General features: G+C 50.7%; 1 protein-coding gene across 1 annotated transcript in view; it reads left to right on the top strand.

Moving 5' to 3' along the window:
- Positions 1–14,641, top strand: part of SMOC1 (SPARC related modular calcium binding 1) — a 163,641-nt gene that overhangs the window by 132,749 nt on the left and 16,251 nt on the right. Inside the window, exons 8-10 of the mRNA XM_075532192.1 lie at positions 8,198–8,390; positions 9,333–9,415; positions 11,586–11,691. Coding sequence (XP_075388307.1) covers positions 8,198–8,390; positions 9,333–9,415; positions 11,586–11,691 — 382 coding nt within the window. The remainder of the gene's footprint in view (positions 1–8,197; positions 8,391–9,332; positions 9,416–11,585; positions 11,692–14,641) is intronic.

Below are 14,641 nucleotides of genomic sequence, written 5' to 3'. Positions count from 1 at the left end.
TTCCACTGACAAGCAGGTCTGATCTTCCACGTGGAAAGCAGGAATCAGCATACTTAAGTACCGGTCTTAGAGTCAGCAGAGACCCACTTCACAGTGGGCTTGGACTCTCCAGGAAAGCTTTAAGGATTGAGGAAGGACATAGAGCAAAGGTAGGTTCCTAGCTGGTTGCTAGATCAATCTGCTTGCTATGTCTCACAGAACTTTCCTGACTTCTCCAATGTCTGATACGGTACCCACTCAGGAACAACAGCCTGTGTGAGAACTGGACCCACACAGGTCCCTGGCATTTGCATCCTCTTCATGAATTCTAACGCCAAGTGTTACCGAATCCAGGAATGCTCTCCTCTCGGAGGACCTTTGTCCTCGGCTTTGGCTGCTTCCCACTCCTTGGTTCTGGGACATAAGGAACTCTCTCAGGGTGGGCTGAGGAGCTGGCCTGATTACCAGCTGCACCTCCACCAGGAAGAGAGCTCCTGGCTTCTCCGGGAGGTTATGACATTCACCGAGGCCTCTTCCTAGTGCACATGGACTTTGCCCACAATGCTTCTCAGTTCTTCGCTACGTGCTTCTCCGTAAGATTGGGCTTAAAAAAATAAATGGTTCTTCTTGATTTGTTTCTTAATGTGGACTTCTTTGAATATTGCTCCTCCCTACCCCCTTGCTCCCCTATAGTCAATAAGAGGTTGTCTTGTTCTTTCTCCTAAGAGTTCCCAACATGGCTGGCCCACTGCTGCTTTCTGACTACGTTTTCAGAAGGTTCTTAGGCATGGGGTTCACCCAGGGTTTTGAATTTTCTACGTGTTCCCCCCTCTAGCATTTTCCCCTCTGAACAGCTGTGACCAGAGAGGGAAGTTGGGTGGGGGAGGGGGAGAATCCCAGCCCAATGAACTGAAATTTGAATCTTTTCATGTTTGCTTGTTGGCTATATTTTTGTTTTTCAAAATGAAAGAAAACAAAAGGATTATGAAGAAGTAAAGGTTCCTGGGATAAGAGGATAAACCCTGGGCTCAAATCAAGATTGGGGATTAGTTGAGGATGAAGGTTCTCTGTGGTCTGTTTTGGCTACTAATTACCACCAGTAACTGTGAGAGAAAGCGGCATGGGTGGCCATAGGAAACCAAGTTGCTTTCTACATGGGCTCTACCATGGCTGAAGAGCCAATGCCCTGGGCCTGAAAACAGCTTACGTTTGTCTGGTTCTGCCTAGACTTTTTCTCCCGCCTCTTTCCCTGCCCACTCCCACCTCCACGTCGGCCTGGCAGTGCTTCAGAACTATATGTAATTGGTGGTAGAGAGGGTTGTTTGTTTCCCGGTGGTAAAGGCTGGACTGTGGTTTCAGTTCTTCCACGTGGCATTTTTTCTGTTTTGTCTCCTGTCTTAGTAAGAGCATTGTGAGTGAAACTTAAACTCTCCTTTGGCAAGTGCGGGGGTGGCCTGGCTCTCCCTTCAATGCCCCATCCCAGTGTTGGACTGTAGAAGCTGTATGCGCATGCATGTGTATACACGTTCCACACCCCTTGGCTAGCCCTCCCTTCCCCCTCTTCACTGCTGTTTATATCTTCGAAGTATCTACAGATGGTCCTGGCCCATTCTCATCGTTATCAGGCCAATCCTTCTAATCTTGTCGTTCTTTCTGAACTTTCCTAAGCAGAGGTTGAATGTTTTAGAACACCGGGTGCCCACTTCTAATGAGTCCCCTCTCTGAGCCAATGGTTATGGAAAGACCTTTCAAATAGATCATTCCCCTCCATCTCATGTCTGGAAGATGACTTCTCGGTACGTGGGAAAAGTGATAGCTATGAATGTTAAAGTTGAGAAGGGGGTGGTGGTGACAGTGGCCCGAGGATGGGGCTGACTTCTGGGTCCTCAGATACATGATGAGCTCAAACACACCAGTGATCATGAAGACCAGAGAGATTTGCTCTGTGATGCTGCTCTATATTTCTTCTGTAAAATTAGTGAGTCAACTTTATGGCAACTAAGAGCAATAACTAGTGGATATCATTTGTGCGATGTCTGAATAAGCACTGCAGGAAGAACTGATTGATTGAGTAAAGGGCTTGAGGTGTGTTCTTGGCTGTGTTCTCTAGAGAAGCAAAGCCCAATGCTGCTTCCATTGGTATATGCAGGAGACACTAACATTGAGGAAACGACTTCCACCATTGTAGAAGTGGGAAAGCCCAAGTCCAGGCAGGTTCGAAGGCCATGGGTCAGATATTAGGCTGGAGGTTTCTGTTGACTCACATACAGGGGAGGAATGATGAACCCAAGATCAACAGCAAGGTGACAGGCTGATGGCTGAAGAGGTAGATGAATTCAACGTTATCAGATCAAGAGGAAAGCCACTGACATCTCCCAGGATTGGCAGGCAAGATGGCAGACGATTGGTGGCTCAAGTCCAAAGTGTCATCAGATCTAAACACTAGTCTGAGTAGATACAATGGGGTTGGGGGGAAGAGGGGTTAGTGTTGAAACTGACTTCAATGCTTTTGTATCAAGTGGGCTCGTGTCAAGCAAACAAAACACACGCAAAAAACGACCAGAGGCGGATTTGTCAGACAAGTTGCAGGATCCAGATCCAGCAAAAACAGGCAAGCAAGTTTTCCCAGAAAACCTACTGACGTTGGAAGTATGCCAGGCCCCAGGAAACTTCCTCACAATTGATTAGCTGCTCATAGCTGGTAGGACTCTGGATGTGATTGCATTATGTTCGATCATGAGGGACGAGTAGGTATTAATGGTCAAACCACTGAGAATCCCGGCCCAGTCAAGTTTATGCCCAATCTTAACTCTCACAGACCAGCAACTTAACTCTGGGGTAGATTGATAAACAGAGAGTTGAATCAGTCTAGGTATTTCCATTGCCTCCTGCTGTACACCAAGCCAGATCAAACATTAATGGCTTATCATACCATCATTTCTTCTTTCTTGTGTTTCTATGGGTGAGTCTAGACTGGTTTTACTTAAACTTGCTTCTGGACTCAATTGGCTAGAGGGTCACCTGAGCTGGAGTGTCCCGGATGACTGTACTCACATCTCTGGCAGGGATGAGTGGCTGTGGTCTGAGGCCCCTTGGTTTCCCTCAAAGGGACCTGTCATCCTTTAGGAGGCTGGTCTGGCTTCTTTCCCTGGGAGTCTTAGAAGGGCTTTCCCAGAAAGTGAGAGCCTGTGAAGTCAGGTTCATGATTGTTCTGTCTCTGGGCAAGGGCTTCTTCTTGCTCATTGTGAATTGCTGCCAGCCTGACTTATGACTTTAGCATGATAACCTGGCGAGTCTTCATTGTAAGCCTCCAAAGACAGCGATTATGGAAGTCTGGTGGCACCATGGGTTAGGCATTGGGCTGCTGACTGAAGGGTTTGTCATTCATGCCCAGCAGCCATGCCAAGGGGGAAAGATGAGGCTAGCTTAAAGATGGATAGTCCTAGGTCGCCATGACGCAGAAACAACTCCATGGCAATGGGCTGAGCTTGGTTTTTGTCAATGTGGAAAGGTCTATGCATAACTACAGGGAGGTATAATTTGTGGGCTAGTTATTTTCTAACAGTCTAGGACATACTGTATATTCTCGAGTATAAACTGATCCGAGTATAAGCTGAGGTACCTAATTATTACCTGGGAAACCAGAAAAACCGATTGACTCGAGTATAAGCCTAGGGTGGAAAATGCAGAAGCTATTGGTGAATTTCAATAATCAAAACAAATGAAAATAAAATTACTAAAAATTGAGACATCAGTGGGGTAATGTATTTAAATATTTATTTTAAATAAAAAACATAAATAAAAGGACAAGTCATTGAACATTAGTAAACCAGCACAGTAAGTGGAAAATAGGTTCAACAAAAACATTAAGGTATCAACAATGAAACCCTAACAGTACTATTCCCTGAGCTCAATCAGCAACCAAGCTAAAATGTAAAGAGTTAAAATCCTTCAAAACTGGATTCCTCATCATCGTCTGTATCCCAATGCAGAGCTTCAGCTGGTGTGAGGTCATCATAGACGCTGTCCTCACTGAGATCGCCGTCATCACCATCACTGCTGTCATTTTCATACAGATCGCAGTCTTCACTGCCATCCATAGCATTGCTAATACTACATTTCTGGAAGATACATCGCACCATGTCTTCTGGAATGTCTTCCCATGCATCTCGAACCCACTTTGCTATGAACTCTATGTCAGGCTTCATGAGATTTCCACTGACCCGTGTATAAGCCGAATCCCAGTTTTTCAGCACATTTTTTTTGTGCTGAAAAACTTGGCTTATACATGAGTATATACGGTAAGTAAGGAAAAAATTCATAAAATATTCACAACCAATGAGAAGATCCCTGGTAAGTGGAAATGGTTTGCAATTAACTACTAACTGTGCATTGAGTTATGAAGAGCTCGGCTAAGGCCTGGCCTTTAAAGAGCACACAGAGTCAGTGTTCACTGTTGTTATTTGTTGACACCTCTGTCACACTGGGTGACTTACAAATCTGGCTTGGCCTTTTCTAGTTCAGAGGCAGCATGAAAACAATACTTAGGTACAAGTTATAGCCCTTGGAAAGCCGAGGGAGCAACACTCACAGAGGGCTGCTGTGAGTCACGGTTAAGTTCAGAAGAGGCTGTTCTATGCTCAAAAGGGAAACGGTGCTTGTGAACACACTTGGTTTTGAATGCTGCAGATTTGGGGTCGTTTGTAAGGCAATTGACCTGGAAAAACTTCACACCATAAAAATAAATCCCTTTGTTTCCACCAGAACAAATAGAGGCAGTGATGTCCACGGGCTAGCAAGCCAGGCTCGCCTGTTAGAAGCTCTTGACCGAAGACTCAGCTCTCTTCTCTCACAAACGTCAGTGCCCGCGTCTACCCTGGGTATAATAACAGGGTCCTGGGCAAAACGACAGGATAGCCGATCCTGCAGACACTGCTGGGTGCACATTACTCAGTGACCACTCTTTTGACTATCATTGGTGTAAAGATGATTTTAAGGGAGATTTTCTTCTCCCTTTCTTTGGAAAAGATGGGCAGCCTGTGTTCTCTCTGAAAATACCTTGTGCTCTTATTTCGGATCCAGTCCTTCTGCAAGGGGCGCTTGGACTTGCCAGGCGCCTCAGGACTGAGTGTAGTACAGCCTGCACTCCCATTTTCTGCCTGGCCCTTCCCCTGTTTTCCCAAACTTTATATCATTTTTACGAGCTTGTTCTCCATGGAACTTCACATGGCCCCTGTGGAAGGGGACTGAAAACATTTGAAATTACCTCCAAGGAGTTCCAGAAATCCATCCCCACGATGTCCGGTGGATTCTGACTCACACAGAGCTGAGGCCAGCACCGGCAGCCCGCCCTGGCTGTGAGGCCTGTCATCTCGACAGAAGCAGATGACTCTGCCCTTCTTCTGTGGCGTGGCTGATGGGCTTGACCTGCCAACCTTGATGTTAGCAGCCCAATTTGTAATCCATCGCAGCCCCAAGGCTCTTGAGAAATCCGTCAGCAGGATCCCAGCCACAAGCCCTCCGTCTTCTTCCGTGGCTCCTCCTGTGTCCTGAAGCTTTCAGGGTCTCCAGCGGAGTCAAGTCAGGTTAATTGTTGCTCTGCCGCTGGGGGAGGTTCTGCCCTGGCCCCCTGCACTCCCCCCTCCTACCACCAATACTTTGTGTCTCACTTCCAGTCTGATTTATAGCTTTCCAGTGTTTACTTTAAAGCCTCGGTCAGAGGCTGTTACATCCACATTGTGCCAGTAAAAAGTTGGTTTCCTTCAGTTTTGTTCCTCTGTCTCCTTGATCATATGAGGCAGGAAAATAAGGCTCCCCAATTGCGGTGGAGGGTGGGGGCTATGGAAAAACTCTTGTGTAATCTCTTTCAAGTTGCCATGACACCGGCCCATCTAGGGGCTGAAGTCAAAATCCTGTTCTTCAAGCTGGACCCGGTCTGGTCACCAAGACCTGCCTCTGCCCCTTCAGTTGCTGTCTCTTTCCATGCTGCCTCGATGTGTCTTCTAGTGCCATCACCACTGGGTTCAGAATGCCTAGGCTCAGGTCAAGGAGCCCTGGTGGCATAGTGGTTAAGAATTGAGCTGTGATCTGAAAGGTCAGCAGTTCCAAACCACTCTCAGAAACTCACAGGGACAGTTCTACCCTGTCCTCGAGGGTCACTGTCAGTTGGCACTGACTCTATGGCAGGGTGTTTGAGTCTAATGTCGGCCAATAATCTTGAACTCCTGTGGCTCACTAGTGGTGCAATTTGACTCCACCAAGAGGTACCTGGGAAGAAAGGCCGGGCAGTCTGCTGCTCCCCTCCTCCCCCAGACAGCCATTGAAAAGACCGAGGAAGCACAGTTCTCCCCTAACACACGTGGGCTCACCCTGAGTCAGAGACACGTTGCAGTACACACCCACCTCCTGAACCTCAGGTCCTCTTACTTCTCCAGGTAAGCCCCCTTTTCCTACTGTGAGGACCCCTGAGCTATTGTGTTCAGCCTCTTTCTTCAGAGCGATGCAAATCGAGAGTGGGGTGCCTGTCGTTTGACTTCGCCAAAGTCTAAGGCTGAGCTCCGAGCGTCTCTGTGCACGCTGCCAGCTAGTTGAAGTGGAAAGGCTTCAGAGTCTTCGTTGTGGGTGCAAGCAAATCCCTGAATTCAGTGTGGCTCCCTGAGGGCAGGGAAGTCAGGTGTCTTCTGTTGTCTGCATCACGTTGGCTATTGTTCAGCGAGCATGTTCGCCAGGCTCCTGGAAACACATTCCTGGCTCAGAGAACGGTTCTTTTTCTCTGACAGGCTGTGGAAATAGCCACAAAATGCCCAAGACTGATGTCATCATCTTCAAGTCGTGGCATTACGTCCAGGATACAGTCCCTGAGAAGAATCTTGATCCAGTAGAAGTTGATAGTGTGATGTCTTTTGTTAAGGGAAAAAAAATATCCATGCCCATATTGTTTCCTTTGAATCTATGTCTCACGGAAGTCCCTCAGTAGCTAGACCAAAGATCCGTGGTTCTGGCCCATGCCAAAGCACCTCAGAAGAAAGGCCTGGCCATCTCCTTGCAAACAATCAGTCAATGAGAATCCTCTGGAGCACAGCTTTTCCCAGGCACCCATGGGATGGGCGTCAGTCCGATGGCTGGGATGTGTGCGCAGCCTGGGGAGAAGGTGTGATTCGCTTCAGTGAGCTTATGGGGCCTTCATCTGCTTCTGTATTATGTCTCAACAATAAGAAAGAGGAGCCCTGGAAGCGGGCTGCTCACTGAAAGTTTTGAGGTTCGAACCCACCAGCTCCTCGGAAGAAAGCTGAGGCTGTCTGCTCCCCTAAGGATGTATAGTCTCCGAGACCCTCTGTAGATTGGCTGGGAGTTAGAGTCCCCTCTTGGGTGAGCTTGGGTTTGGCGGATATAATAAGAAAAGAAAGTCCATACAATGGATGCTTAACGATGGGAGAAAGAAAGGCTGGCAGGCAGCTGGTTGAGTGATAAGACGTTTAGGAGAGATGCCTCTCGGGTCTGGTGACCCATCTCAGCCTGGGCCCTGCTTCTGGGGAGCCTGCTCGAGGTCTTTTCCGAGAAGTGTAGACGCCATCCTGCTGGGCCTGTTTCTCCCTGGATGGAAGCGGCCTGTGGAATCGACTCCAGTTCACTGCTGGCTGGAAAGGAGCCGGGGCAGCGGACCTTGTTGGGCAGCTCTTGGGAAGTGAGCTCTGTGCCAGCTGAAGCTGGCGGCCTGGGACTCTGCCCCTGCTGTGCCTGGGCTCCGGGAGTGTCCACGCCCACAGAGAGACAGATTCCTGGGTCAGCTCATAGGGAAGACAGGTTCCCGGACCAGGGGCTTTGGGAGCCAGGACCCACAGCCATGGCATCACCGGGATCCACCCTGAAACCCCTCCAGAGCTCCTATTTCAGGGAGAAGGGCGGCCTTGGGAAGGAGCAACTCTGCAGTCGGTGGCTGGCTTCTTGTCATCCGAGAACCTATTTGGTATGACCGCTGGTAAGCTCTGGCAGTGGCGCTAGCCCTGGGGCCTTCAGCCCTGCCCATTGACGACCCCCTCCCCTCGCCCCTTCCCACCAGCACCTTGGGCTGGTGGGATGACACAGCTCTTGGTGACGGCTCCATCTTCGAAGGCATCGGTTCCTTGAGGCCGGATTTTTTCTGTGCTCTGGGCATGGAAGGTGAGAGTAATGAGTCATAGGAGAGGTAAGCCACCACAGGCTGTGTCTTGTCTTGCAGAGAAAGTCCACTCGTGTGACCAGGAGAGGCAAAGCGCTCTGGAGGAGGCCCGGCAGAACCCCCGTGAAGGCATTGTCATCCCCGAGTGTGCACCCGGTGGCCTCTACAAGCCAGTGCAGTGCCACCAATCCACGGGCTATTGCTGGTGTGTGCTGGTGGACACGGGGCGGCCGCTGCCTGGGACCTCCACACGGTAAGGCCACCCATGGCCCAGCGACGCCTCGGACTGGACTCAGGGGCATGCGGAGCAGCCTCCTGTTCTTGTGGCATCTCCCAGCCTTAGGTCCTGGTTGGCTGGCCACTAACAGAGCCACCTCCACATCCATGAGCAGGTGACGGGGGTCTAGGAGAAAGGCCCTGGGATTGTGATCACAGGGCTCTCCCCTCCTCGCTGGGTACCCCTGGGAAAGCCCTCTGGGATGAGAATCGTGACCCTGCCCGCGTCACCAGGTTCCGTGGACCGGAGAAGTGTCCGTATGCAGACACGGGGTGACGTGGTTATTAAGCTTGAGTGATTGAAGTAACGTGCCTGAGTGGGGCTGATGGGGTTGTGTGTGCCGGGATTGCCTGGGGGCTGTTGGACAGTGTCAGAGATCCCTTGCTGCCAGCCCCGGGACTCCAATGCTTGGGGACGACGTAGGCGCGGGCGCACTTCGTTCTATTGTTCGGTAACCTCTTCCCCACGGCGTGTGCTCACGTTGTGTCTCTGTGTCACAGTGTGGTCATTCTCACAGTATTCTGAAAAAAAGTTGTTTTTTATCGTGCCATTACACACTCCCTAGACTCCAGTATTGTATAAGCCTAACTTTTCTATGAACCGGAAGACACAATAAAATAAAATGCATGTGACTTGCTATATTGAGGTGATCTGGAACCACATCTTCATCTCCAAGCTGTGCCGGTAATTGTTGGGCAGGAGTGGCTGGCCGGTGAGCATGGTCAATGTGCTTGGGCTGCTGACCAAAAGGCTGGAGGTTCAATCCCACCCAGTGTCACCTGGGAGCAGAGTTCTGCATACTACTTTCAAAGACTTGGCCAACTCAACCAGGAACCAGGACACACATGGGGTCACAATGTGTTTGGAATGGTCTTGGTGGCCCCTACCCCTGATCTCTCTCTCTCTCTCTCTTCCCAGCTATGTGATGCCCAGCTGTGAGAGCGACGCCAGGGCCAAGGGTGCAGAGGTGGAGGACCCCTTCAAGGACAGGGAGCTGCCAGGTGGGAGACAGCACTGCCCGGAGTGCCCCCCTTCCCACCCCTCCATCCACTCGCCCTCCAGAAGCAGCGGCCTCCTCTGGGTCTGTGGCACTCTCTGTAGGAAGGACTGCAGGGCACCACGATCCTGGGGGCTAGGTGCCATGGGATCTGCATTCCGGGCTCACATTGGTCCTTAAATAATCCTTTGCCCTCAGCACATTGCTTCCCTTCCAGGCCCTGCCATCTTTCTCTTGGAATAGAGTCCCCAGCTTAAAGTGCTAGCCTTAAAATCAACCATTCTTTGTCCTCAAGAGATGGGTACAGTGTTTGGGACTCCATGACTTATTCTTTTCCAGGGTTTGCAAGGCGGCAGAGGGGTCAGTCAGCGTACCCGGCAAAGGGCTCTTGCAATGACACCTGGCGGCACGGGAAGGTGTCAGACACTGGGGGCGTCTGACACCAGAGTTACAGGCAGGGACTCCAGAACCGTCTTTGTAACCATCTCCGCCTTCAGGTTACAATAAGCTTGCTGAACGCTGGGGTCCAGAGCACTGAAGGATTAGTCACCACTAAGCATCCACTCCGGCTGCTCCTGTTAAGAGTCCCATTAGGACTCCGAAGGGAGAACTGAGAGCAGAGGATCACGGAAAGCAGAGGGCTGGCACAGGGGGCTTTTAGAAATCACCTGGTGGCAAGGACAGGGTTGTGGTGACCAGGGCACCTCCCCCTGGCTGTTCCCTCCACACATGTGAAATGTGAACGGAGATCCTACTGCGCATGCACATACTGAACCAGACACTGGAGATGATCCAGCAATCAAAACTCATACGAAGCTTATGCTGTGGGGGGAGAAGGCAGGGAGAGCCTATTGAAGATTTGATGGTGTCGCTTTTTATTTTTAATGAATCATTTTATTGGGGACTCAGACAACTTTTATCACAAAACATACATACATACATTGTGTCAAGCACATTTGTACATTTCTTGCCATCATCATTTTCAAAACATTTTCTTTCTACTTGAGCCCTTGGTATCAGCTCCTCATTTTTACCCTTTCCTCCCTCACTCACCATTAATAATTTAAAAATGGTTATTTTTTTATGTCTTCCACTGACCAGTGTCTCCCTTCACCAACTTTTCTGTTGTCTGTCCCCCAGTGAGGGGGTTATATGTAGATCATTGTGATTGGTTCCCCATTTTACTCCCCCACCTTACCCTTACCCTCCTGGTATTGATTGCTATTCTCATTATTGGTCCTGAAGGGGTTATCTGTCTTGGATTCCCTGTGTTTTGAGCTCTTATCTGTACCACTGTACATGCTCTGGTCTGGTCGGATTTGTAAGGTAGAATTGGGATCATGATCATGGGGGGTGGGTACGGGGAGCATCAAATAGCTAGAGGAATGTTGTATGTTTCTTGATGTATCTCTTGATGATCACGGCTACCCTGATGCCTGCGGCACTTGGGGAGAGAATAGACTGGAATAGGATGTGAGAGCACTACAGGGAAGAGTCTATGATTACAAATGAGGCACGTGGGCAAGGACGAGGTTCCTGAATACATCCAGTGGGAAGCCTACTTGAAGTCAGTCGGCTGGCCATTCCGGAGCGCTTCCTCCCCGAGACACCACACATGTGGCCCCTAAAGTCACTGCCGTGTGGCCACCTGGCCACCTAGAGTTCCCCAGTAGACTGTGAGCCTCATGAGGACAAGAACCCACCCTATGCTCAGCTCACTGTTGTCCCACTAGCCTTTCACGTGGTGCCAGGGTTGGCACAGCAGGTTAAGTATTGGGCTGCTCACCAAAAGGTCGGTGGTTCAAACTTGGAGTCTGCCTCCATAAGACTGAATGCCTCAGAAACCCTGGGGAGCAGCTCTGTGCTGCCCCATAGGGCCGCGAGGAATCGGAATCTCTGGGTGACCCCGAGCTTGGCGTATTCGGTTTTGAGTTGGTACTCCTTAAAGTTTGTGGAATGGAGAACACTGTGAAAGCCTTCTGATGCACTTGGTCCATGGTGACCCCTCAATTCTGCATGGACTAAGAGGAGAGGCACGGTGGAGGCTCGGGAGCTCCCCCAAGCAGGACACAGCCCCCCAGAGTGAGTCTGGGTTGGAGGAAGGATGGTGGTGGAGGAATAGGTTTTCTTTATTTCCCTGGCATCTGCCTTCAAGTCTCTCTCTCATCTTTCAGGCTGCCCAGAAGGGAAGAAAATGGAGTTCATCACCAGCCTACTGGACGCACTCACCACGGACATGGTTCAGGCCATTAACTCAGCAGCGCCCACTGGAGGTGGGAGGTGAGAATGTGAGCAGGACTCTGACCCAGCAAGGAAGGAATGTGGGGCTCTTGGCTCTTGTGAGAGCCCTGTGGGGGATGCAGATGATCAGGACACTCCTGTGTGAACCGAAAGATTGGGAGTGTGAGCCCATCTGAGGGGCCTCCAGAGAAAGGCTTGTTGACCTGCTTCCAAAGTATCCGTCATGGAAAAACATGACAGAGCACAGTTCTACTCTGATACACATGGCAACTGGGTTTGAACTTGTCCAATGCTGAAGGAGCCTGGGAGGAGGGGAGGGAGTTGGGCAAGGCAAGAGCAGTGAGTCGTGGTCCTTGCCCTGGAGCCCTGGCCTGGTCCCACCTTCTACTGCACACCGTCCTGCCCCTCTGCCGACATCGCCCTCCCCAGTCTTCAGAAGCAGCTTGTGTGTAGCTGCTAGGTTTCTGACTTACAGGCAGACCCAGGGTGTCTACAGCTTGCTGGCTCCTCAATCTCTGGAGGGCATGCCTGGAGAGTCCTGAGGGAGGGAGGCGCACTGCAGGGGACAGAAAGGGGTGGCCGCAGCTCAGAGCACAGCACGGTCTGGGTGCCTGTAGGACGCATAGACAGACACCGCTTGCTTAGCCCTGGCCACTGGCTCCAGCTTGGCAGGCAGGCAAGAACCCCGAGGTGCCCGCTGCCAGGGGGAATGTTGGGAAGGTTGCTGCGCTCTTGAATCAAAGGTTGAATCCCCCCTCCCCCCCTCTTTTTAAAACAGAAAATAAAAATGAAAACAGGTTATAAAGGTTTTCAATACCAGTGTGCCCTTAGGGAAGAAAGTTTTGTTTTTTTTAAACTTCACTTTTAGGCGGAACTTGAAGAGGTGGAGCTTTTTTTAAAAAGCTTTTCCTAAAATGTGTTTTTAATTTGAAGCTCCTATTAGCTTGACCACGCTTGGATTTGCTGAAAGGTTTATTCTGCGTTTGGTAATTGTGGTACCTGTAGTAACCAGTAAGCAGAAAGAACAACAAACAAACAACAACAAACCATGGGTCTCCACGGGATGCACACCAACTCATGGCGATGCTACAGGTGTCAGTAGAACTGAGGTCTAGGGTTTTCTGTGGCTATTTTGTTTTTAAGTGCCCCAAGGTAAACTTGAACCCCCAACCCTTCAGTTAACAGAAGGCATGCTAGCGGTTTCCACTGCTCAGGGTCCTCAAACTACAGCCCGCGGGCCATATGCGGCCCGCCAAGGACATTTATCCAGCCCGCTGGGTATTTTTGCCCCATTTTGTTTTTGTACTTCAATAAGATATGTGCAGTGTGCAGAGGAATTTGTTCATAGTTTTTTAAACTATAGTCCGGTCCTCCAATGGTCTGAGGGACAGTGAACTGGCCCCCTGTTTAAAAAGTTTGAGGACCCCTGGCCCAGGGACTCTGTTACCTAGAGCCTGGTCTTTGAAGCAGAAGACAGACAGGATGAACCAACCAGGAGTTTAGAAACTAAGGGTGTGGGTGTGGGGAGGAGAAAGAAAGGGAGGGGAGGAGGCAGTTGTGTAGGCAGGGGACTGGCCGGGCCACCAGTTTCACCCTCTGAAGCTCTCCCAGGAGGTTTCACTACATTTAGAAAACCCTCTCATGCTTAGCCGGGAAAGTTCTACCTGGCCGGTGTCTCCCTTCTCGCCCATATTCCTCTCCTTCACATCCGCTGGCCTTCCTTGGTCCTCAGGTCCCCAGGCCTGTATGCCAACTATACCTTAGCTGGCTCGTGCTTGTCTGCTTAAACGTCACGTGCTCAGAGGGGCCTCCCCAGTCACCTCATCTGAAAGAGCCGTGTCCTCCCCACCCCCCGTCCCCCGGGCTCCTCCTGCAGTAGCGTCCCCTTAGATTCTCAACCTCGCACTTAGCACAATCTGATGTGTTGTTGGTTTATTTGTTTATTGGCAAAGGAGCCCCAGGGACATGGTGGGCTATGCACAGTGCTGCGAGGTCAGCGGTTTGCCCCCACCAGCTGCTCCCGGGGAGAAAGAGGAGGCTTCTGTTCCCGGGAACATTCACAGGTTTGAAACCCCAAGTGGCTGTTCTACTCATCCTGGAAGGTCACTATGCATCAGAATGGACTCAGTGACAGTTGGTTTGGTTTGGGGTTTTCACTGTACCCAGTAAGAACCTAACGTCTAGGAGAGAAGGGATGCTCTCTTCTTCCTGCTGTAGCACTCGGCAGGAGGCTCGCAGTGGGGTTCTCTTACAGCAGGGCCCGACAGCACCCTGCCTGGGACCCGGGACCTGGGGTGCTAGGGGACAGGTCCTAGCCAGCCACTCCTCTGCTGCCGACAGAGAACAGAGGCCTAGGCAGCGCCTCTGGGGCAGGGCTGACTAGGGAACTAAGAACTCCCCACTCCTAGAACTTGGCCTTAGCTCTGGAAGTTAGGCAGAGTTGAAGTGGCAGGCATGAGGTTGAAGGACTCCACGACGCTCCCTGCAGCAACCTGCTCAGCGTCCAGCAACAAAAGCTGGGCATCCACGGGAGCCAGTGGGGAGAAGGGCCAGAGAGGGGCTTGGGCATTACAGAAAAGAGGGCGTCTTCCCTGCTGACCTACAACCCATCAGCCAGGAAGGGCGTTTCTGGCTTGGCACAAACTCTAACTCTCTCTCTCTTTTTAAAAATTGTTTTATTAGGGGCGCATACGACTCTTATCACAATCCGTACATGCATCAATTGTGTAAAGCACATTTGTACATTCATTGCCCTCGTCACTCTCAGAACATTGGCTCTCCACTTAGGGAAGAGCTCTTCCCTGGCCCTGGTCTGATGGAGAGGAGAGACAGGTGATACTAGAGGCAGAAGAAAGTGCTGCAGGGGCTTCACCGAGGGAAGGGGTCAGGGACAACTGTTCAGAGGAGGCCGAGCTTGAATTGTATCTTCCCTAGAAATGAGAAGGTGAGTCAGCTTAGTGGCTCCAGGGGTCCAGGCCCCCCAGCAGAG

This window comes from Tenrec ecaudatus, chromosome 14 (assembly GCF_050624435.1).
Source record: "Tenrec ecaudatus isolate mTenEca1 chromosome 14, mTenEca1.hap1, whole genome shotgun sequence".
Classification (NCBI taxonomy): domain Eukaryota; kingdom Metazoa; phylum Chordata; class Mammalia; order Afrosoricida; family Tenrecidae; genus Tenrec; species Tenrec ecaudatus.
Note: the sequence above shows the minus strand (reverse complement) of the source record. Positions and strands in the feature narration are given on the sequence as shown.